The sequence below is a fragment of the Apodemus sylvaticus genome, chromosome 19 (genome assembly GCF_947179515.1).
Source record: "Apodemus sylvaticus chromosome 19, mApoSyl1.1, whole genome shotgun sequence".
Taxonomy (NCBI): Eukaryota; Metazoa; Chordata; class Mammalia; order Rodentia; family Muridae; genus Apodemus; species Apodemus sylvaticus.
Window position 1 is genome coordinate 1,700,740 of NC_067490.1, and position 24,255 is coordinate 1,724,994.

Below are 24,255 nucleotides of genomic sequence, written 5' to 3' on the forward strand. Positions count from 1 at the left end.
TCTTCAGACACACCAGAAGAGGACATCGGATCCCATTATAGATGGTTGTGATAGGTTTCTGGGATTTGAACTCAGGACCTCTGGAAGAGCACTCAGTGCTCTTAACCACTGAACCATCTCTCCAGCCCACGTGTGTACTTTTCATCGGCTGCCATTATTTTATTTTTTTAAAGAAAATTTTATGGCTTCTATTTTTTTTAAGTTTATTTTATTTATATGACCACACTGTAGCTGTCTTCAGACACACCAGAAAACTGGCATTGGATCCCATTGCAGATGGTTGTGAATCACCATGTGGTTGCTGGGAATTGAACTCAGGACCTCTGGAAGAGCAGTCAGTGCTCTTCCCCACTGAGCCATCTCTCCAGCCTCAGCTGCCACTGTTTACCCATTGTGTTCTGGCTGGTGTGGGAGGTGAGCCGTCAGGGCTGTGTGAGCAGGACAAAGCTGGGACTAACCATTTTCTTCCCTCCACCATTGCTCCGAATTTTGCATCTCTGAGAAATTGTCAGCCTCCACTTTCCGGGGTGGGGGTGGGGGATCCCAGTCTTAATCCTGTTATTTTCCAGCGCAAAGCCCAAGGCCTTTTCTTCCCCAACTTCAGAACAAGCCCAAGCTAGTCACAAGAGTCCAAGCTGTCTTGCTGGCGTTCCTTCCCGGAACACCATCTGCAAATGTCAACCTCACCTAGATCTACTTGAAGTTTGCTCTTCCGTGAGACTTTGCTCAGTCTCCTCCCAGCCCTCCACTGGCTGCCACAGCTCCTTCCTGCTCAATCTACTGCACGTGGAGCCTGCCTTCTGCGACCACAGATTCTCTTGTCTGTGTGGGAAGCGCTGGAAGGGAGCACAGTCCTCCCAAACCTCTCAGAGCTCGGCAAGAGTCCTGCCTCGTGCAAAGCCTTAATAACTCTCTGTGAAATGGATTAGGAGGCGGGACTCAGAGATCCTCAGTGACACATTAGAAAGCCAAGGGAAGCCGATGCTAGCAGGAATACCACCCACACAAACTCCGGGGTCCCTCATCCTAGTGGGAGGGAACTGGACCGCGGAAACTCAGCCAAGGGAAGGCAGATGGGATGGGAGTTAACATTTCAGTCCTTTAAGAGGGCGGAGCCTGGCTTCAGCTGCCCCCACCCCACTCCCAACCCCATCAGTCAACGTCCTTTGAAAGCTTTGGGGTTCGGAGTTTTCAAACCACAGACTGCTTTTTGGCTTCAGGTGCCTCGGTGAGCCATTGCTACAGCTGGGGGAGCTCAGTTTTATACTGTAGAGATTTAAAAAACTGGGATTCTTCTTAGGGAACAAAATCAAAGTCCCAGGAAAGGGGGTGCATCATTTGGGACTCAGAAGAAAGTCCCCAAAGGACCATCCTCAGTCAGTTCCAAACTCCTCTGCTTCCAGCTTTAGTCCACCCGGCCCATCTCGTCCTCTGTTAGGCAGGATGAGCTCAGCTCTAAGCTCTTGGGAACGCTGCTTTCGACCGGACCTCCTCCTCAGCTGCTTTTGTCTGGGGTTCTCTTTGTCTGGGGTCTCTTTGTTTGGGAGACCCCTTTGGTCCTGTTCCATAGTTCTTAGTCTCCCCTCCCTTTCTCTGGGTTAGGCTGTCCCCTCCCTCTCTGCGGGGGCTGAGAGGCTCAGCGAGGGGAGCCGAGCTGGGTTGCCATGGTCACCTTGAAGCCAGCCGCAGCTGGCCAGGGCAGCTGCTCACGGGCCTCCGAGGCTGAAGCTTGGACAAAGCCGGGAGGCTTCATCGGCCTCAGACCTGGATCCCCAAAGGCTTGTGCCTAGGGAGACTGAAACTCAGGAGAGAGCCTGGAGGTGAGCGGAAGTTAGAGCTCACCTGGGAAAGCCAGAGCAGGCCTTGGGGCTAAGCTGCCTTTGTGGGGAGGGACCAGGTAGGCCTGTGTGGAAGTGTGGTGGGAGGGGAGAAGGATGGAGGCCCAGTGTGGAAACAGGTTGACCAGAATGAGGGCGGAGCCTTGGTGGCCTTCAGCCTGGAGACAGGTTTAATTCTATCTCTGGCCTTTCCATCTGTCTTAAAGTTGTCCTTCCTTCCTCAGTGTGCCCACCCTGCCCCCTATTTATTTATTTATTTATTTATTTATTTATTTATTTATTTATTTATATATTCATTCCTTTCCTTCCTTTTCCTTCCTCCTCCCCCTCCATGCCTCAGTATCTTCCTGCCTCCATATCAGTTTCATTTCAACCTCCTCTCTCTGGATTTCTTTTTTTTTCTATTCCAGTTGCCTTCCCAGCTTGGCTTTCCTTCCCTGTTGGATCGCCTCCCCTCCCCAAACTCCTCTTTCCTCCAGAGTCCCCATATCTCCCACCCTTTACTTTGGCACCATCTCCCTTAGCTCTCCTCCCTTCTCGGCGCTCCAGACTTGGGCCCCTGCCATGGTCTGTGTCTATGTGACCATCAGCCTCCCTCTGGGAGACCCTCCTACCCTGGTCCTCCACTCCTTTCCCCACACTATGCACAGCTAATCGGGCTCATTTTTTCTTGTCTTGTCTTTCTTCTGACTGTCCCAGATTTAAGTCATCTCTTGCTTTACCATCACACCCCAGGCCTCATTTTCCTATTTGAACTCGGTGGCTTTAAAGTATGACCTACAGCCAGGGTCTTTTCCAGCTCCTTACCCTGCCCCCACCGGAGGCTTCCCGCTCTCCACAGCTGCTGACCCAACCTGCTCCCCTAGAGGCAGCTGCATCTGGGGGCAGGAACTGTAGCTAGCGTGTGTTGGGAGTGGTGAGGGTGGCCCATCTGGTCCACTCGTCTCTCACTGGTTCTGTCCCCTTCCCTGCAATGGTGGGGTGGTCTGCAGGCCTTGGGCTGAGCTCTTATTTCTCCTCTGTGCCTCTCTTCACATCCCCCCTCCCCCAGCTGTTTTTGCGTCTTCTTCCTGGGCTTACGGAAAAAGGTTCAGCATGGGAGTGTGCGCGAGGGAGAAGTAGGGAGACCTTCCCTGGTTCTAGGGTACAATGTGGGGGACCCTGGAGAGGAACAGAGGACTGGGGAGCCACAGATAACTGGGTTCTTGGCCCGGCTATCTAGGCCCCTGGATGGCTGGGATTTCCCTCTCTGGCCCCTGGGAATCTGGGCTCCAAGCAGCACATTCCAGCCGGCTCCAGCTCCTTTTCCGCTGTCACTTGACTCCTCTGGGCCCCGGCCCCGCGTCCCTCCTACTCCTCCAGCCCTAGTCTGGGACGAGGTGGGTATCACCGACTAGGAATTTTTCCTGGGAGAATGAGAAAGGGGCAAAGGCTTCAAGACTGGCTTCTTCCAAATCTCCCATGTACCCTTCACTGGGCAGTGTGAGTCTGGGGCGTGAGGAGCAGAAGCTTTGCTAGGGCTTCCCCACAGCGGCCCTCCTGGGAGGAGGGGCTGTCGCCAGCGCAGGTGAGGTTACTGGGAAACCTTGGCCCCACCCCCAGCCAGGCTCCACACCCCGCCCAGCCTCTGCAGGACCCAGATTTCCTATCGCTGTCTGCAGAGGGGTAGGTGATTTGGGGGTGTGGTGGGGTGATTCCCTAAGGTCTCGGTGGGAAGGTCGGAGGCAGTTCTCACAGTGACCATGAGAGCTATTAGCAGGTCGTTCCGCAGCTGGAGCGTCCCTGGGTGTGTGAACTGGAGACCCGGCCTGCTGTGGCCTCTCCCTAGGGGCGGCTTATCTTCCTGGTAGGTTTTTGTGTACTTGTCTTGGCTTGGACTTTTGTGTTTTTCTTGGGACTCTTTGGAAATGCTTTTGGGTGTGAGTTTTGAATCCGTTAGGAAGTGTTGCAACCGGGTGGTGAGAGCGGAGACTTTACTTGTGACCTGACATTATCCGGGGACTTGGCAGGTATGGGGGTGGTGATGGAGAGAGGTAGGAATGACAGGTGGTGCTGAATGGGGACGGAACACCTCACACACACACACACACACACACACACACACACACACACTCTGTTGTCGTTCCTCCCTGCCCCTTCTCTCCCGTCGATGGCTCAGTAGCTCTCCGTTCATTTTTTCCTTGATTCCCCAGGTCTTGCGCTCCTGTCCTTTGAGCAGTGTATTCTTTTTTCAGGGAGCCTATCTATCTTCCTCCTCCACCCCCACCTCGTCTTGGCTCCATTTTGCCCTTCTCCTTGCCAGAAGCCAGACTCGCGGCTTCCACCAGGGACTCGGGAAGGCTTGCCTGAGAAAGACTCCAGAGCTAGCCTGGATGGAGCAGGGATCCCAGGGGGACCCGGAGCTTGGGGGTTTGGATCTCAGGGCTCCTGAAGACAATAGGGAGCTGCCAAGCTAGGGAGACGTTCTGGAAGAAGGGAACAGAAAAAAAGTTGAGACTAAAAGAACGTGACCGGCTCTCCGACTCGGGGCGCGCGGGGTGCGGGGTAGGGGGAGTAATCTAGGTTGGGATCCGGAGGAGGGGTGTGTGCCAAAGGGTGACAAATGAGGTGGGGTGTGAACCAAGAGGGTCTGGCTAGACAGGTGAGCCCGGCTCCCTTCCCCCAACCGGGCTCCAGCTCTCTCTCCCCCGTGCTGGGCCTGTGGGAACCCGCTCCTTCCTGCGTGCCCTGGGGCTGCCTCTCCGCGCTTCTCTCCCTCTCTCCAGGAACCGAGCCCAGAAAAAGGGGAGGAGGGAAGGCGCCAACTCCCCCCCACCCCCGAGCCACCGCGCGCGGGATCCCCTAGGGGCCTTAGCCGGGCCGCTGCTGGTGCTGCTGTACCCCAGCATCGGAGTGGCGGGGGATGGGCGTGCGGATCACCTAGGGGAGGCTAAGCGCTGGGGGGCCATATGCAGGGCGGGCAAGGCACTAGGAGAGGAGCGAGGGGCGGCGCCGGGCGTGGGAGCGCGGGCGCCGGGGCGGGAGTACCGGCGGGGGACGGGCGCGGGGAGGCGGCGCCTGGGCGCGATCTGGCCCTGCGCTGGCTCCTCTCCCCGGAACAGGCCCCCGACAGCTGCTCGCGGGAGCCGCCTCCCGACACCCGAGCCCCGCCGGCGCCTGCGCTCCCCTCCCGCGCCCCGCCGCCGAGGAGGCCCCAAGCCGGGGCCGGACGCCCGGGTCGGCCCGGGAAAGCCATGAGAGGTAGGGACGGAGGCGGGGGCGCGCAAGAGGCAAGGGGCGCGGGTTGGGGAGTTATGCTCGCTGCGCCGGGATTTTGACTCCCCATCCAAAACAGAGGACCCTGGCTTTTCGAGAAAGTATTCTGAAAAGAGAGGGAGGACCTCCCTTTCCTTGGGTGAGGGGAGAACCGAGCCCCAAGAGGACAGGTGCGCATATGTAGCCCACTGAGTCATTCTATCAGTGTCCCCCCCCCCCCATCCTCCGGGGCCATGCTTACGGACATGCTCTGTTAAGCTGCCCAGGCAGAGGGAGCCAGCCTGACGCCCAACCTACCAGACCAGCCACGCTCCGTGTTTGCCGGGTTGTGCCAAGAGACGAGGTCACCGCCCCATGAGCAACACTCCCAGGCTCCCTTTCTGGCCCGGCATTCCTTTTCAGCACCCCCTCTCCCTGCCACCGCCCGGCTGGCCTCCAACTGACTGGCTGAGAAGGGTGGAGGTGTGTTTAGACCCGTGTGGCACTGCAGGGACAGGTCACACACAGTAGAGTGCTAGAGAAAGTGGAGAAATAGCCCTCGTTTTCCTTGCTGTTCTTCCCACCAGAGACCCACCTGTTCCTGCCTGCTTGTGGCTTCCCTCTGGCTCAGTCACCCTGGATGTTTGGGGGTGCCTCCGTTCTCCGGGGAATCCTGTACCTCAGGGCCTTCGTGTGTCTCACATTGTCTTCTGATTACAGGCGCTTGTGTCTGCCTTTTAGTATCCACTAAGTGATGAGATCTGACTTTATAGATTACCTCAGGGTGTGTGGCACACACTTGTAATCAGCTTCTGGGAGGTGTGATCACGAACTGAAGGTCAGCCTTCCTTGGCATTGTAGTTGAACTCGAGACCTTGTCTCAAAAAAACAACCATCTTGCTGTAGGAGTACATGTCTGTAATCCCAGCACTCAGGTGGCAGAGGCAGGAGGATCTCTCTGAGTTCCAGGCCAGCCAGGGCCACATAGTGAGACAACAAAACCCAAGCAACTAACCAGTCCCCACCTCCCACCCCCACCCCCCAAAAGACCACACAAAGCAATCAAACGCACACACAGAACATGCCAAGATCCGTGTGGAGTGGATAGGAATTGTATGTGAGGTGGCCTTCGTGGGACACGGGCCAATAGGATGTGCGGAAGAGGCAGGAGGGTCAGAGAAATGAAAGGAATAAAAGAAAAGAAAGGAAAAGGAAAATGTATGTGAGAGGCGGTAAGACAACAGTGGTGTGTGAGCAGGGTACATTTAGTGTTCACAGTGGGTCTAAGTCTCACTGCACCCCTGCGTGTACGTATTGTGTCTGGAGCTGGGACTGGGAGATGGGTTTAGGAGAGGAGAGTGAAGGGCCCGGGTAGAGGGTCTTGATCCTTGGTTTGTACCTGGTTGAAGAAGGGCCAGGTGGGGTGCCATTGAGGTGGCTCTGCTGAGCCTGTCGTTTGATTGATCGTGGGATTCAAGACCTGGGGGACAATGAGAAGGGGTTGCCCCAGACCTTGTCAGCCTGTCTCTGCAGCTCCTGCCCTTGGCCCTCTGCCACGTTCTCAGCCTGCTCTATTTACCTCTGGCTTTGTGTTCTGCTCTGCCCCTCCCCTTCCACGCCTCCTGTCCCTGCCCGGCTTCGTATCTCAGCCCCAGGCTCCTCTCAGCACTGTCTGTCTCTGATGAGTCATCTGGGATAGGCACGAAGGTTACTCAGGGGAACAAGGGCCCTGCTGTTTCCACAGCCGAGGGGGTGGAGAGGAGCACCCAGGAATTCCCTGCCAGACTCCCCGACGGCTTGCTCCTCTGCACCATGGGGCTGCATCCCCCACGGACTGGTCGTGATGCCTCTCGGTTCTAGGCTGTCCTTTGATAGCCAGGTGCCCTCTGACAACCCATTCAGCCCCCTCAGCTGCTGCTTCAGTGATTGGGGGGGGGGTCTCAGCTGCCTCTTACATTCCTGCCCTAGAGCATTGTGGGAGCAGCTGGAGGAGGACAAAGGGCTGGGGGAGTCTACCTCCCAACTCCTCCTACCTCCTGGGGTGACCTGGCTTCCCCCATTGTTTAAGCCCGCCCTCATCTCCAAGGCAACTCAGCCCTCTCAGCTCACTGCTCTTCTGCTGCCTTCAGTAAGTTGGAACTTGGGGAAAGGGGATGGGGTGTTAGAGGCGGGGCCAGGAGAGCTGGGCAGACCTGGTAGCTGGGGTGTGAGAGGGGCAGTGTCCCTCAGGATCCCTGGACCTTTAGAATTCAGTACAGGCGTCAGGAAAGTCTGTCCTCAGGACAGAGGCCATCAGACCCCTGCATTTATATAGAGACTTCAGCTGGGGTGGTTTTGGGTAAACTGCCTGCACCCCAGAAGAAACAGAGAAAGCATCCTAATCTTTAGGGAGACAACTACCTGGGGAGTCTGAGCCAGTGGGTCCAGGTGGGGTTCCGACTTTCAGCCAAGTTCTGAGAAGATGTCCAGCCGCTGGTCCAGCCACCACAGTGGCCATATGGAACCACAGAGGACAGCGAGATTGGAGACTGATGAGTCTGGTCCTTCGGTTGTAGGCTTTGAGGTCCGAGGGAGTCAGGCTTAGCTGATGCTTAATTCTCTTGTGTTTTCCTCGGTAAATCAACTAAACTTCTCTAGGACACCTTTGTGTTTTGGAAACCAGAGTGGGTTTTATGTTGGTGTATATGTGTACTGGCTGGTTTTGTGTGTCAACTTGACACAGGCTGGAGTTATCACAGAGAAAGGAGCTTCAGTTGGGGAAGTGCCTCCATGAGATCCAGCTCTGGGGCATTTTCTCAATTAGTGATCAAGTGGGGAGGGCCCCTTGTGGGTGGGTGCCATCCCTGAGCTGGTATTCTTGGGTTCTATAAGAGAGTAGGCTGAGCAAGCCAGGGGAAGCAAGCCAGTAAGAAACATGGCCTCCGCATAAGCTCCTGCTTCCTGAGTTCCCGTCCTGACTTCCTTTAGTGCTGAACTGCAACATGGAAGTGTAAGCTGAATAAACCCTTTCCTCCCCAACTTGCTTCTTGGTCATGATCTTTGTGCAGGATTAGAAACCCTGACTAAGACAGTATGTCACATGGTCGTACTTAAGTGCATGGTACTGCCCTCCGAGTTTTATAGAACTAATGAAGCTAACCTCTCTCTTTTTGTGTGTGTGCTCGGCTCTCTTGCCCTCCCTGTTTGTGTCTGTGGCACAGTCCGCCTAGACGTGCCCATGAGAAAGAGTGTGAGCAGGCGTGTACCCTTTGTTCTCACGGGGTGGAATAGTTCTTGTACTTCCCAGTCTTGCTTTTCGTGTTTGCCAGTGGTATGGCACATGCCAAGTCAGACTCACACGCGTTTTAAGATGCAAAGCAATCTTTTATGTATATATTTTTATTTTATGTTAATGAGTGTTTTGCCTGCATGTATGTCTGTGTAATGTGTGTGTGTGTGTATGTGTGTGTGCGTGCGCATGCGCGTGTACCTGGTACCAACGGAGCTTAGAAGAAGTCATTGTATTCCCTAGAACTGGGGTTGTGGATGATTGCAAGCCATGGTGTGGGTGCTAGGAACTGAACCTGGGTCCTCGAGAGCAGTAAATGCTCTTAACTGTGGACCATATTCTCCAGCCCTCATTTTTCCTTTCTTTATTCTTTTTTTTTCCTTTCTTTTTGTTGGCTTTGTGTTTCTGGGTACCATGTATCCCAGGCTGTCTTCAACTTTAGAATGGGACTATTTATGGCTGGCTTTGCACACCTGATCCTTCACCTCTGAAGTGTTAGAATTACTAGTGTATGCCACTATGCCCCATCTTTCCTTCAAATTTATGCATTATTAATTATTAATAATATATACATATTTATTTATAATATTATGCATTAATAATTATTATTAATAATAATTTTATATGTATGAGCGTTTTGGCTTACATGTATGTTTGTGCCACACAAACATGCATTGTGCCCCTGGAGGCCAGAAGAGAACATGGAATCATCTAGGACCTGAGTTATAGATGGTTGTGAACCACCATGTTAGTGCCAGGAATCTAACTTGGGACCTCTGGAAGAGCAGCCAGTGCTTTTAACTGCTGAGCCACCTTCCCGGGGTGTGTGTGTGTGTGTGTGTGTGTGTGTGTGGTGTTGTGATCATAAAAAGAGAAAGAGATATTAAGAGATGTTCTGAGGCATCTGGTGAGGTGTGGGGGAAGGGGGTGCCTCGGCGGGGCATGCCTTCCCCCTGAGGGACCACGCGCGCACGAAGGTATAGTATAGAATACAGTTCATTAGGGCATGGGGAGGGGAGCTAAGAGCATAGTAGAGGCAGAGGGAGTAGAGAAGTAGAGGCCGGCCGTGACCACGTGGAGAGAGGGGGGAAGGGAAGATCTGGAGAGGGCAAGAGAGAAGGGAGGGGCAAGCAGCCCCTCTTATAGTGGACCAGGCCTACCTGGCTGTTGCCAGGTAACTGTGGGGGTGGAGTCCAGGCAGAATACCAACATGGAGGTCAGAGGATGGCTTTCTTTTTTTCTTTGTCTCTTTCTTTCTTTCTTTCTTTCTTTCTTTCTTTCTTTCTTTCTTTCTTTCTTTCTTTCTTTCTTTCTTTCTTTCTTTCTTTCTTTCTTTCTGTTTGTTTTTCGAGACAGGATTTCTCTATGTAGCCCTGGCTGTCCTGGAACTCACTCTGTAGACCAGGCTGGCCTTGAACTCAGAAATCCGCCTGCCTCTGCCTCCCAAGTGCTGGGATTAAAGGCGTGTGCCACCACAGCCCTGCTAGAGTATGGCTTTCAAGAGCCAATTCTTGCCAGTAGTGGTGGCACACATCTTTAATCCCAGCACTCAGGAGGCAGAAGCAGCTGGATATCTGTGAGTTCAAGGCCAGCCTGCTCTACACAGTTCCAGGACAGCCACGGCTATGTAAAGAGACAGGTCTCAAAAACAAACAAAAAGAGTTGATTTTCACCTTCAACCCTGATTCTCTTCCATCCATGAGTCCCAGGGATAGAACTCAGGCTGTCAACCTTAGAGGCAAGTGCTTTTTACCCACTGAGTCTCTCTGGCCCTGTTTTTCTTTTCATCGCTACATAGAAGCTTTCCACCCCACCCCGCATGGTGGCTTCCCTTTTGTCCCTCTTCCCACGAAGATATAACCTTTAAAAACACTTTGCTGGAGCTGAAGAGTTGGCCCGGTGGTTAAGAGCACTTTACTGCTCTTGCAAGAGGACCCTGCACCCTCTTGGCTCATAACCATCAGTAACTCAAGTTCTAGGCGTTCTGGCTCCCTCTTCTGGCCACCTCAGGTACTGCATGCATGTGCTGCACAAACATATATGTAGGAAAACATTAATACGGATAAAAACTTAAAAAACAAATACTGATGATTATTTTTTGGTTTTTTGAGGCAGGATTTCTCTGTATAGCCCTGACTGTCCTGGAACTCACTCTGTACACCAGGTTGGCCTCGAACTCAGAGATCTGCCTGCCTCCGCCTTCCAAGTGCTGGGGTTAAAAGCGTGTACCACCACCGCCCAATGATTACTTTTTATTTTTATATGCATTAGTGTTTTGCTTGCATGTATGCATGTGTGAGGGTATTGGATCTCCTGGAGCTGGAGTTACAGACAATTGTGAGTTGGCACATGGGCGCTGGGAAGTGAACCAGTGTACTTTGGAAGAATAGCTAATGCTCTTAACTTCTGACCCATCTTGGCAGCCCCAAACTTTGTCAAGGTTAGCATTTGGGAATATTGAGGATTTTGAACTGCCAAGTTCAAGACCAGCCTAGGCTACGTAGTAAGTTTAAGATCAGCTTGGGTTTCACAAAAGAGCTGTCTCAAAAAAATATTCTTATGTCACTCTGATTTGTATTTTTCTGATTCTAAGGAATGTGACTTTTGTTTGTTTGTTTGTTTGTTTGTTTGGATTTGGTTTTTTGGAGACAGAGTTTCTCTGTATAGCCCTGGTTGTCCTGGAACTCACTCTGTAGACCAGGCTGGCCTCGAACTCAGAAATCTGCCTGCCTCTGCCTCCCAGAGTGCTGGGATTACAGGCGTGCACCACCACCGCCCGGCTGACTATTTTTTAAAAATATGGATTTTAAACAAGTTAGCTTTGTTCTTGTGTGGAATGCATATTCAGAGTCCTAGGCCATTTCTCGATTGACTTGTTTCTTTTGCCCATTTTATGTGCTCTTAGTTTGTTGTAGCTCTTAGGCCCTTTGCCTGTTCTGTGTCTACATTCTTTTGAAGCCATTGTTTTGTCTTTATTTTTTGTTTTTATTTTATTGGTTGAAGGGGTCGGGAGAACCTTTAGGCATGTAATTTAACAAACGGATCTCTATTTGGTTTCTCTGTGCATTAAATATGGATTGTAACATCTACCTTACAAAGTGCCAGACAATAAAGTTATGCTATCTTGTTTGCAGACTCAGCCGGTGCCTGGTGTGTAGGAGGCAGTCTAAAATAGAGCCATTCTCCAAACACTGACTTCTTATTTTTATCTTTGGCCATTTTACTGTTCTTATTCCCAAAGTAGCCCTCCTGTCTGTCTCTTGCTGTTGGCTGTACCTTGACCCCGTGGTGAGATGACTCTCCTGTTTGTCCCCTGCAGAGATGCTGTCCCCTCCTCCATAGGCCAAAGGGATCAGGAGCGATGGGGACAGGGACCATCTCATCTGTACTGTTGCTGCTACTCTTGGTGACAATTGGAGATGCTGACATGAAGGGACATTTTGACCCTGGTAAGGAGACTGAATCTTGGGTCAAAATTCTGAGGAATAGAGCTTGGGAGTCAGAAAGTTGGGGGACTCTGACCCATTCTGTACCTGTGCCCTTCAGCCAAGTGCCGCTATGCCCTGGGCATGCAGGACCGCACCATTCCTGACAGTGATATCTCTGTGTCCAGCTCCTGGTCGGACTCCACTGCTGCCCGCCACAGCAGGTACTTGACACTGGGGGTCATCTTGAAGAAGCTGTCTTAGTCAGGGTTTCTATTCCTGCACAGACATCATGACTAAGAAACAAATTGGGCAGGAAAGGGTTTATTCAGTTTACACTTCCACACTGCTGTTCATCACCAAAGTCAGGTCTGGAGGTCAAGCAGGTCAGGAAGCAGGAGCTGATGCAGAGGCCATGGAGGGATGTTTCTTACTGGCTTTCTCAGCTTACTCTCTTATAGAACCCAAGACTACCAGCCCAGGGATGGTACTACCCACAATAGGCCCTACCTCCTTGATCACTAATTGAGAAAATGCCTTATGGGTGGATCTCATGGAGCCATTTCCTCAGCTGAAGCTCCTTTCTCTCTCTCTCTCTCTCTCTCTCTCTCTCTCTCTCTCTCTCTCTCTTTTGTTGTTGTTGTTGTTGTTGTTTTCGAGACAGGGTTTCTCTTTATAGCCCTGGCTGTCCTGGAACTCACTCTGTAGACCAGGCTGGCCTCGACCTCAGAAATCCACCTGCCTCTGCCTCCCAGAGTGCTGGGATTACAGGCGTGCACCACCACCGCCTGGCTGAGAAGCTCCTTTCTCTATGAGAACTCCAGCTTGTGTCAAGTTGACACACAAAACCAGTCAGTCCAATGCAGGAGCTCGTTTACGTATCCTACCCTTCTATGCTCCTTCTGCACGTCTTTTGAGAAGGCCCAGGCCAGTGAGACATATGGAGCATGGTGGGAATAGGTTTTAAATAGACCCAACGTCCAGGCTGGCAACGGGGCTCAGTTAGGGTACTCACCAAGTATGAAGCTCTGTACTCAATTCCCAGCACCCATAAATGGGTGGGATGGCTACATTCCTGTCACTCAGGAGTTAGAGACAAGAAGAATAGAAGTTCAAGGTTATACAGTGAGGCCAGCCTGGGGTAGGAAGTTACACAGTGAGGTCAGCCTTAGCTACAAGTGACATCTAAGGTTCAGTTCCTCCCTGACCTCCTTCCTTTCTCCAGGCTGGAAAGCAGTGACGGAGATGGGGCTTGGTGCCCTGCAGGGCCTGTGTTCCCCAAGGAAGAGGAATACCTGCAGGTGGACCTCCGTAGGCTACACCTGGTGGCTCTGGTGGGCACCCAGGGTCGCCATGCTGGGGGTCTGGGCAAAGAGTTCTCCCGAAGCTACCGGCTGCGTTACTCCAGAGATGGCCGCCGCTGGATGGACTGGAAGGACCGCTGGGGTCAGGAGGTGAGGCAGAGGGGGAGGCACCGAGAACGTTAGCTTTCTCGCCACGCTCCATACAGCACCTGTCACTGCCTGAACGCCAGCATTTCCAGACTGTCTTAACCTGGCTGCCTGTTATCTTCCTGTGAGATTCTCAGACTTAACCTCAACCTTTCCAGAGAACCTCAGTTCCCACTCCAACCCAAATCTGTTCCTTTTTCCATGTTCTCAACTTGGGGAAACTTATGCTTAGCAACTCGGACCACAAACTAAGATGTACCGGGGGCTCACTCTCTCTGCGCCCGCTTTTGTGGCATTTCCTCGCCTTCCACACCCGCTTTAAGCCAGTGCTCTTTCACCCAGCTGAGATGACGTCTAAACCATTCAGAGTGTTCACCTAAATAGCAAACCTTTTCCTCCAGGCTACAAACCGCACACATTAGCTGAAGTAGTCAGACTGCCCTACCCAGAGGTCAGAAAAAAACAAAAACCCCAATCGCTGAGTGCAACGTACTTCAATTAGTCTGGTTCCAACGCCAGCGGATCTTTCACCCTCCTGTGGTCTCTGCAGGCCCCGCATTTGAGTGTACAAACCTACACATATGTATGTACAATGGCCATACTGCTTGTATTGGTATCTGTGGAACAAACCAAGGTCCCTCCCCACAGCCAGGGCCCACAACTTGCTGTTCTCTAGGCCTGGCAAGCCCTTCCCCCAGACACCCGCAGGCCCCCTCTTCCTCCATCCAGTTCTCCTTGGAGATATCACCTCCTGCAGATCGCGCTCTGGACACCCACCTCACTGCTCTGCCCCACACACTGCCTCTTGTTCCCTCACAGCTGTCCTGTGGCGGTGGGGGCTGACTTCATCACTGAGATCATGTCTGGTCCAGCATGGGCACTCGGTCAGCTGTTGAATAAACAGAGGGAGGTGGGGGGTGCTGAGACAGGATCCTGGGTGCCGAGAGTCTGGGTAAGGGTCTAGGACAGTGGCATGTATGTGGAACCAGGCAGGGGTGTGGGGGTGGGAGCTGAGGTACGACTGAGGTCAGACCTCCAGAGCTTGAGAGGCACCAGTGGTCACTGCTACAGGACCCTCTTTTTAAAATCCCCAGCTGCAGGCCACAGTGCTGTGTGCTCAGTGTCACCTTTGCCAACCTCCCGGTGGCCCCAGTAGGCGGAGCCAGGGAGCATGTGAAAGCTGGGAGGTTGGCTCTGACCTGGAGCCCCACCCCCACCCCCACCCCCACTCCCCCCCACATCCACATTTTTTCCCTGGCCCACAGGTGATTTCTGGTAACGAGGATCCTGGGGGAGTGGTGCTGAAGGACCTTGGGCCCCCCATGGTGGCCCGGCTGGTCCGCTTCTACCCCAGGGCTGACCGGGTCATGAGTGTCTGTCTTCGGGTGGAGCTCTACGGCTGCCTCTGGCGGGGTGAGTAGGTCAGCCTCTCAAGAATCCTTTCCAGTCCTGGAAGCACAGGCTAGAGGGTGTGAGGAAGGGCATCAGAGAGACTTTCCTGTCAGCAAGGTGTCAGGGAGAGGGAGGAGGGGAGACAGCATAGCCTTCTCCATACTAGTAAGAAAGAGCTGAAATCACTCAGGCCTGATGGCTCTAACTCCCCTCTTTCCACTCACCCAGATGGACTCCTGTCGTATACAGCCCCTGTGGGGCAGACCATGCAATTATCTGAGATGGTACATCTCAATGACTCCACTTATGACGGATTTACTGCTGGAGGGTAAGAGGAATGGCCCTGCAGAACATGGAGCTTGGGATGGGAGAAGGCTAGTAGGCATGTGCATGTGTATTGTGCATATGTATGTGTGTGTGCATGTGTACATTTGTGCATATACGTGTATGTGTGTGTGCATCTTGTGCATATATGCATGTATGTGTATACACACTCATGCATGTATGTGTAAATACATGTCTGCACGTGTGTGGGCATGTACATGTGTGCATGTGTGCAAGTGCGTATGCATGTATGTGCATGTGTGTGTATATTCATGTGTATGTGTTTATGTGTGTATATGTGTATGTCTTTGTGCGTGTTTCCGTGTGAGGTGAGGTAGAGCATCGAGTAGCCTGGGCAGTGAAATGGAAGGACTGGAGAGAATGCAAGTTAGGTAGGGTCTAAAAGGACAGGATGAGACCAAAGGATAGGGAACTGACCTCTAGCCCAAAGGGTACTTAGTTGCATCAGAAAGAGGACCCTTTGGTGGTGAGGCAAGGACCATCTCTTAAGAAAACCTTCAGGATATCCAGAACTCCTATAATCCTAGAGCTTGAGAAGCAGAGGCAGTAGCATTGGGGATGTCAGTAAATCTTTGCTACACAGTGAGTTCTAGGCAAACCCGAACTCTAGGCAAACTCCCCAAGACTCTACCTAAAAACAAACCGAGGCTCCACCCCAATTAAGAATATCTGCTGGGAATGGTCACAATAAACGTGGTGCCTTAGTGGCCGCATTTCAGCCTGGTGTGTGACCCACAGAGTACCTTGTGTAGTTTGGGCTATGGTACATAGAGAGGAGAGCGTTGCATGGCACTGGGGTGGGCTGGGAGGAAGAGTCGGTGAGAGCGGGGCTTCCAGGCCGCTGCTGGCTGTGTGCGTGCAGAAAGCATGCATGGTCCCCACCGCCGTCTCTCAACATTCCTTTCCCATTCCCTCCATTCAGGCTGCAGTATGGCGGTCTGGGCCAGCTGGCAGACGGCGTGGTGGGGCTGGATGATTTCAGGCAGAGCCAGGAGCTGCGGGTCTGGCCAGGCTATGACTATGTGGGATGGAGCAACCAGAGCTTCCCCAGTGGCTACGTGGAGATGGAGTTTGAGTTTGACCGGCTGAGGACCTTCCAGACCATGCAGGTGAGAGAGCTCCGCCCTCCGGGAGGGGGGCGGGGCTCTCCGGTTTTCCTGGCTTTGACGACTCCCAGTGTCTTCCTCTTCCCCTCAGGTCCACTGTAACAACATGCACACTCTGGGAGCCCGCCTACCGGGCGGGGTGGAATGCCGGTTTAAAAGGGGTCCCGCCATGGCCTGGGAAGGAGAGCCCGTTCGCCATGCCCTGGGGGGCAGCCTTGGAGACCCCAGAGCCAGGGCCATCTCAGTGCCCCTGGGTGGCCACGTGGGCCGCTTCCTGCAGTGCAGATTCCTCTTTGCAGGACCCTGGTTACTCTTCAGCGAGATCTCTTTCATCTCGGGTAAGCCTCTGAGTGTGCCAGCCTTAGCCCTATGTCATCTGACAGTTAATCCTGAGGTGCCCTGGTATTCTGTCACCCACGAGATTCTCAAACTAAGGCAGAATAATCAAATCCCAGTCCTTTGTAGAGTCTTTGTTTTGTTTTGTTTTTTGGTGTTTTATATTGAGACAAGGTCTCATTATATGGCCCTAGCTGGCCTGTAACTCATAGACCTGCCTCTGCCTTCTGAGTGCTGGGATTAAAAGCATGCACTACCACATCCAGGTAGATTACCTTTAAATATAATTTAATATTTCTATTGTTTTGAGACGAGTCTTGTTGCATAACCTGGACCAGCCTAAAATTCAATGATTTCCTGTGCCTCAGCCTCTTAAACATTAGGACTATGGGCATGTAGGGCCCCTTTCACCAGCTCTTCTGCAGTCCCTGTATAAGTAACCCTGTTCCTGATTCATCCTGAGGGAGGGAAGTCTGGTTAAACCTAAAGACTTGTATTCTGCCTAGATGAGGAACACCCTCTTTACTAAGCCTGCCAATATCCAAGGCCCCGCCCCGATTTCTCCACTTCTGGTTAGTCAGGGACTCCCCAGATGTGGTACCAGTGGAGTTGCTCTGGGTAGTTACTAACCATCTGCCGCCTCAATTCCCTAGGTCTCACACAGCTGTGTCCCCTTGGGTCCCCCGCTCTCACTACCTCGACTTTTCTTCCTTCTCCCCAGATGTGGTGAATGACTCTTCCGACACCTTCCCACCAGCTCCCTGGTGGCCGCCTGGCCCGCCTCCTACCAACTTCAGCAGCTTGGGTGAGCAGCCCTTGGCCTCAGTTTCTTCTGGGTCTCCCCTCTGGTGGGGTAGGACTCCTGCTGTGGTGCTGACCATTCTCTTCCGTCAGAGCTGGAGCCCCGGGGTCAACAGCCGGTGGCCAAGGCAGAGGGGAGCCCAACTGCCATCCTCATCGGCTGCCTGGTGGCCATCATCCTGCTGCTGCTTCTCATCATAGCGCTGATGCTCTGGAGGCTGCATTGGCGCCGGCTGCTCAGCAAGGTGGGCAGGGCAGCGTGTGTGTGTGTGTGTGTGTGTGTGTGCGTGTGTGTGTGTGCGTGTGCGTGCGCGCACTCCTGTGCACAGAAGCAACATGTGTGTATGTGCAACATGTATGTGAGTGTGTGACTATATGAGTGTGAGAGTGCATTGTGTGAGTGTGTGTTGTATCTATGTATGTGTGAGTGACTGCTCAACAAGGTGGGCAGGGTAGTGTGTGTGTGTGTGTGTGTATGTACTCAAGCTACACGTATGTGTGTGAGTGTATGTGTCTTGTATGTATGAGTGTGTGTGCATGTGTGTGTGAGTGTTGTGTTTTTGTGTGTGCATTTGTTTTTAAGTGTGTGCATGTGTATATGCATGTGTGTACATGTATGTGTGAATGCGTATGTATGAGTGTATGTGTTTGAGTGTATGAGTGTGTGTGTGTGTGTGTGTGTGTGTGCATGTGCAGAATCAGGGGCCAGTAGGAGCTATAGGGTGTGGACTAATTTCAGAAGCAGACCATTGTCAAGAGTGAGCATGCGTGTGGCAGTAATACCCCATGAATCAGTTCCCACCACTGTGGGTCTCCTTGAAAGAGTCAGGGCCTTCCTGTATAGGATGTAGCAGGTGGGCAGAGCAGCCCTCCCTCAGGGAGGGTCCGGAGGACAGATCCTCCCGGCACATTCTGCCCCTCAGCCAGCTCTGTCTTCCTCTGTGCTTCTTCTCTAACCAAGCCCATCGACCTGTTGGGAGCAAAAGCAGGAGAGGAGCGGGGCGAGGGGGGAAGTGCTGGTCACCAAGGCAGGAGAGGAGTGGGGCGAGGGGGGAAGTGCCGGTCACCAAGGCTGGAGAGGAGCGGAGCGAGGGGGGAAGTGCCGGTCACCAAGGCAGGAGAGGAGTAGGGCGAGGGGGGAAAGTGCCGGTCACCAAGCATCAGGTCGCCCACTCTCCATATGCCCTGGACTTCCACATGTCCATCATGGCTGATAATTAGGGTCTGCTCAGATTTGGGTTGGGTCCTATGGGGTGACCTCAGGGAAGTGGGGCTGTAGGCGCTACGGCTGTAGGGCTGCTGTGAGGAGAGAACAGAGGGACTCAGGAAGCTGTGCTGAGCAGTAGCTCAGACAATATTGTCTAATCCCGAGCTAGGCTGAGCGCCGCGTGTTGGAGGAGGAGCTGACAGTGCACCTCTCTGTCCCTGGGGACACCATCCTCATCAACAACCGCCCAGGACTCCGAGAGCCACCCCCTTACCAGGAGCCCCGGCCTCGGGGGACTCCACCCCACTCTGCACCCTGCGTCCCCAATGGCTCTGGTAAGGTTTGCCTTGTTCCAGTGCCACCATGTCTGTCTTCCACCTGTGTCCTTACAGTAGCCCTCCTCCCGTACTGTCTGTACCCATTCGATTCATTTTTCTCATTTCTGTCCATCTCTGTAGAGTCTTCCCCCCTCCCCGAGGCTTTCCCGTCTGTTACCCAGAATGCCAATGGGCCCATCCTGACACTGTGTGGTAGATTTCTGTTGTGCTCCCTCCTGTGTCCTTACCCTCCATGTTTATTCTTTCCATCTGCCCATCCATCCATCTTTCTCTGTCCATCCATCCATCCACTCTCTTAACCAGCCCTCACCCTACTGAGCATCTATATTCGTAAGCCCATTTGTCTATTCAGCAGTCAGACGTCAGTTCCGGCACCCGCCCGTCATCCGCCCACCAACTCGGCTCTCCATTGCTCCGGAGGGGCCTTGCCTTATTCTATTTCTGTCTCCCGGACTTCCATATGCCCAGTCTCGCCTTATTCCAGGTCTCCCTGTCTATCCAGCCTCCAGTCTCATCCCTTCCCCGTGTCTCCCCCCTCCTTCTCCCGACAGCGTTGCTGCTCTCCAATCCGGCCTACCGCCTCCTTCTGGCCACTTACGCCCGTCCCCCTCGAGGCCCGGGCCCCCCCACACCCGCCTGGGCCAAACCCACCAACACCCAGGGTAAGCCCCTCTATCGCTGGGCTCTGCGGGGGCTCCCCCGGAACTCTACTGGGAAACGGCAAAGCCCTCATAACCTGTGCTCTCTGCTTCCCCCGCTGTGGCTCTTCTGATCTCCTGAGCTCCCCAGCGGGAAGCTCTACCACCCCTGGAGCCAAGGGGAAGGCTGCTGGTCTTAGCTTTGTCCCTAGCTCTGTCCCCTCCTCTCACGCCGCTCTCCTGAGCTAGAGAGGATGCTGCTGTGGTGCTGGCTCTTCTGTAACTCTTCCTTTATTCTCCCCTCTCTCTAGAGCTGCGAGGAGGAGGGCCTCACCCTGGGCGCTTGCCCTCCCCCCTGTGTCCTCTCTCCGCAGTCCCAGAGGTGAAGGCTCATGCCGCCCGCCCCTCCTGTCCATCCTCCTTCCTCTGTGTCGCTTTCTCCTTGTGGCCCCTCCCCCAGGGCCCAGAGGCGACAACCTCTGCCTCCCTCCTGTCTATAAACATCTTGTCTTGGGGGCCTGTGAAGACCTGTCACCCTCTCTCTCTGTGTACCCTGTCTCGGCCTGTCTTCGAGCTTGGTGTTTGGGATTGGGAGGAACTGGCAGGGAGGGGCTGGGCTGACAACAGCAGGGAACTGCTGGTCAGTGGGACCAGGGTTCGGCACATGGAGGAGACTCTTGGCTTGGACCTCCTTCAGATGCTGGCTGGAGGAGTCCTTCTTTCAGCCTAGACATACCTAGTGTTTGGGGTTGTGCCAGGGGACCTCAGAGGGTAAAATTTTCTGGTACTTTGTGCTTAGCTATCTGTGTTACCTCGAAAGCCTCTGGGTGCTAGCCTTCTCTGGTTTGAGGCTGGGACACAGGGGACACAGGAACCGCTGGAGGATGTGGTGCTCAGGGCTCTTCCTGTCTTCTCTCCCTTTACCCTCCAGCCTGCAGTGGGGACTACATGGAGCCCGAGAAGCCGGGCGCCCCGCTCCTACCCCCACCTCCCCAGAACAGCGTCCCCCATTATGCCGAGGCTGACATTGTTACCCTGCAGGGCGTCACTGGGGGCAACACCTACGCTGTGCCCGCACTGCCCCCAGGGGCGGTCGGGGATGGGCCTCCCAGAGTGGATTTCCCTCGGTCACGGCTGCGCTTCAAGGAGAAGCTTGGCGAGGGCCAATTTGGGGAGGTAAGGAGGATGCCTGCCCAGCTTTGATGGTGTCTGTCCACCCTAGAGCTCTGTTACCATGGCTGCATATGTCCTTGGCCAGCAACTTGCCATTTGTGCTGATGCCCTGTTTGACACTGTGACTTTGGGAGGGTCCTTGTAACCTAGCAATGACCTTAATTCTCCAGGTACACCTGTGTGAAGTAGAGGACCCTGAAGATCTGGTCAGTAGTGACTTCCCTATCAGTGTGCACAAGGGACACCCCTTGCTGGTAGCAGTGAAGATCCTCCGGCCAGATGCCACCAAAAATGCTAGGTGAGACTCAGGGCAGCAATACAGATATCACATGGCACCCCTAGACTGAGCTAGCGATGAGGTGACTCCTAGATTTGAGAGCTATTGCCAATTCACAGCCTCTGAGAGAGGCTTGTCTACAGAGCAGCTCCCTGAATGGTTATCCAATCCTAAGTGGTCAGCCTTAAAACCTAAACATACAAGCAACACTAAATGGACCGGGCAGAGTGCAGTTATGGGTTTATTCACACATATACACGTAACGTTAATAACTAAAGAATGAGAGGCTACAAGGATTTAAAAGAGAGCGGGCCACCTCAAGGGGATACGAGAGGGGTTGGAGGGAGGAGAGGGGAAATGATGTAATTATACTTTAATTAAATAAAAAAATAATTTTTAAAAATGCTAGGTAGGGACGGGGTGATGACTAGGAAAGGGAGGGAGGGGAATCCTTGGAGATGGGGGCGGGGCCTTGAAGATTAAGGAACAGAGCCTAGTGACTTGGGGGAGGGCCTTGCTGGGAGGGATGGAGAGTATACCACCATGGCGCTTCTCCTGCTTCTCCAGGAATGATTTCCTGAAGGAGGTAAAGATCATGTCCCGGCTAAAGGACCCGAACATCATCCGGCTCCTGGGTGTGTGCGTGCAGGACGACCCACTCTGCATGATCACGGACTACATGGAGAACGGTGATCTGAACCAGTTCCTCAGCGCCCACCAGCTGGAGAACAAGGCCACTCAGGGGCTTCCTGGGGACAGAGAGTCGGACCAGGGGCCCACAATCAGGTACCCACTCCCCGAGGCAACCCCAAGTGGGCCTGCTGACCCTCACTCAAGCTAGGAAGGAGGGAGGGGATCATGGAAGAGGACAGCGAAAGGTCCCAGAGGGACTTAGGATGAAGAACATGTGTCCATGGTAATTCATGAACTTGGCCAGAATGACCGAGACCTTATGAGGAGCAGTTGTAGAGGCTTGGAGCTACCATGAGCCCTCTCCTGTCCTAGCGAAACAAAACACGAGCTTCTTGGTATTGGGTGGGTTGGGTAGAACCTGGCCTGTTCTGAACCTCTTCCCTATCCAGAGCAGGAGTGACCCAGTCAGTGGCTGTGGTGTGGGTTCCATCTCCCAGAGCCGAGTCTGTAAAGTGGGAGGGGTCTGGGCAGCCGTGACCTTCTCTTCTGTCCTGTACTCAGCTACCCTATGCTGTTACACGTGGGGGCCCAGATCGCCTCTGGCATGCGCTATCTGGCCACGCTTAACTTTGTGCACCGGGACCTGGCCACCCGGAACTGCTTGGTTGGGGAAAACTTCACCATCAAAATCGCCGACTTTGGCATGAGCCGGAATCTCTACGCTGGGGATTATTACCGCGTACAGGGCCGAGCAGTGCTGCCCATCAGGTGGATGGCCTGGGAGTGCATCCTCATGGTGAGCCTCCGTAAGACACAGGCTGGGAGAGGGGGGCGCTGCCGCTCTGCTGGGTCTGTGGCTCCTCAGCCTCTTGCCTTCTGGGGCTATACTCTATTTAGATGTCGAGGGTCCTTCTGGATCAAGAAACTGGGAAGGAACAGTAGCGTGTGGGGAAAGGAGTCCAGGAGTCAAGGGTGTGGGTACTGGGATGGAGGCGTAAGAATTGGAAGCTGGGAGTACAGGGGTTAAGGTTAGGATGGAGGCTCAGTACCAGCATGAGGAAGGCAGGCGGAGGAGGGGGCCAGAGCATGGGGCAGCGGGAGGCAGGAACAGAGAAGCAGAGAAGTGTGTCAGGCAGGAGATGGGGACAGCCAAGGTGAGGATGGGTGAACCTCAAATCTACCCCCCCCCTGAGATTTTTCTCTGTTTTTCTTCCTTTTTGCATGCCAGGGGAAGTTCACAACAGCCAGTGATGTATGGGCCTTCGGAGTGACCCTGTGGGAGGTGCTGATGCTCTGCAGGTCCCAGCCCTTTGGGCAGCTTACAGACGAGCAGGTCATCGAGAATGCTGGCGAGTTCTTCAGGGACCAGGGCCGGCAGGTCAGAGCTGAGGGAGGGGTTCGGCCCAGAGGGGCAGAGCATGCGGTCACAGGAACTAAAGGCCATCTGCCCCTGCCGATCTATCACTCACATTTCCCTCACAGGTATACTTGTCCAGGCCTCCCGCCTGCCCCCAGACTCTGTATGAGCTCATGCTCCAGTGTTGGAGCCGGGAGCCGGAGCAGCGGCCACCCTTCGCCCAGCTTCATCGGTTCCTGTCGGATGATGCGCTCAACACGATGTAAACTCAGGACCCGGCAGCCCTTTGCCATTGGGAGCCATCCAGGGGAAGCTGGACACTAAAACCAGAGAAGCCTATGGCGCCCCACCCCACCATCTCCCCACTTGTCCATTCCCGAGAGGCGGCATCTCTGCAGGTGGGCTGGGCCTGCCCAGGGAGCCGAAGCCTCTGTTACCGGATACACACTCCCTTCCGGTTCCTCCTTTCATCTGCCAAGCGCCACCCACCCAGCTGGCCCTGTGGTTGGGATCCTGCCAGACTTCTTCCAGCTATCCCCTGGGGAAGCACGAGGTCAAATGCTGGGCACACACTGGACAAGGCCCACTGGACAACACTGGTTCCTGGGAGGTGACGGTGCCCCCAGCTTCTTCTTGTTACACACTGGACGCCGCTAGCTGAGAATTGAGGGGATGACAGGAACGAGGAAGGCCAACCCCGACAGTGGTTCTCAGCCCTGGCTCCCTTCTGTTCCGCCCCCTGACACACTGGACCTGGGGGTGATCCCTGCCGTGAACCTCTGTCACACGCCCCTCCTTCCCACCCGCCATGCTGCAGCTAGAACTTTGCAAAGCCTCTATGTTTCTGTGGAGTAAATATTAGGATGGGGAACAGAGGGAGCAATAGCCTGAGGCTGGGGGTGGGGATTTCTATTGTAGCTACCACATTGGTTTTTCTATAATCACGTGGGGTTTGTACATTTTTTTGGGGGGGGAGAGAGACACAGATTTTTACACTAATATATGGACCTAGCTTGAGGCAATTTTAATCCCCTGCACTAGGCAGGTAATAATAAAAGTTGAGTTTGTTTGTTTTTTTTTTCACAGCTATGGTGCATTTCCTGGGGTTTGGGTAATATCTGCCCCTGCCTGTGGTTCAGCGTGGGTCTGTTATCACGTAATCCAGACCTGTTGCCGGTTGGGCCATGAGAGCCAAAGGGGGACTGTAAATAATGGTATCCTTCGGGGGCAGGTCAGAGGTGCAGTGGAAGCCGCTGGGAATTCTGTTCTCATTCATCATAAAGGGCAGTGCTACTTATTAAAAATGAAGGTGTGGGGTTTTTTTCCGAATTCTAGGATTGAGGGCTGGGGAGACCCAGGTGATCTCTGGGTTAGGTTTTGAAAGTATGAGACAGCCGGCAGTGGTGGCACAGGTCTTTAACTGCAGCACTTGGGAG

General features: G+C 53.7%; 1 protein-coding gene across 8 annotated transcripts; it reads left to right on the top strand.

Annotated features, from left to right (window-relative positions):
- Positions 1-1,196: 1,196 nt before the first annotated feature.
- On the top strand, positions 1,197-23,904 carry Ddr1 (discoidin domain receptor tyrosine kinase 1). 8 transcript variants are annotated; one of them, XM_052163860.1, is made up of 18 exons: positions 1,197-1,228; positions 11,660-11,789; positions 11,887-11,989; positions 12,991-13,219; positions 14,482-14,629; positions 14,837-14,936; positions 15,876-16,062; positions 16,151-16,397; positions 17,117-17,200; positions 17,290-17,441; positions 18,573-18,738; positions 19,293-19,403; positions 20,311-20,555; positions 20,723-20,850; positions 21,397-21,615; positions 22,024-22,258; positions 22,691-22,840; positions 22,945-23,904. In XM_052163860.1, the coding sequence occupies exons 2-18, from the start codon at positions 11,702-11,704 to the stop codon at positions 23,083-23,085; spliced, it is 2,733 nt and encodes a 910-aa protein (XP_052019820.1). In that variant the 5' UTR covers positions 1,197-1,228; positions 11,660-11,701; the 3' UTR covers positions 23,086-23,904. The 8 variants fall into 8 exon arrangements, with proteins under 8 accessions (XP_052019820.1, XP_052019818.1, XP_052019817.1 ...); XM_052163858.1 differs by lacking the exon at positions 1,197-1,228 and adding an exon at positions 1,666-1,820; XM_052163857.1 differs by lacking the exon at positions 1,197-1,228 and adding an exon at positions 3,224-3,405.
- The last annotated feature ends 351 nt before the right edge of the window (positions 23,905-24,255 follow it).

Coding starts and splice junctions, on each gene's coding strand:
- Ddr1 (XM_052163860.1), top strand. CDS start 11,702: ATGGGGACAGGGACCATCTCATCTGTACTGTTGCTGCTACTCTTGGTG. Junction 14,937..15,875: donor GACGGATTTACTGCTGGAGG/GTAAGAGGAATG, acceptor CCCTCCATTCAG/GCTGCAGTATGGCGGTCTGG. Junction 16,398..17,116: donor CGAGATCTCTTTCATCTCGG/GTAAGCCTCTGA, acceptor CCTTCTCCCCAG/ATGTGGTGAATGACTCTTCC.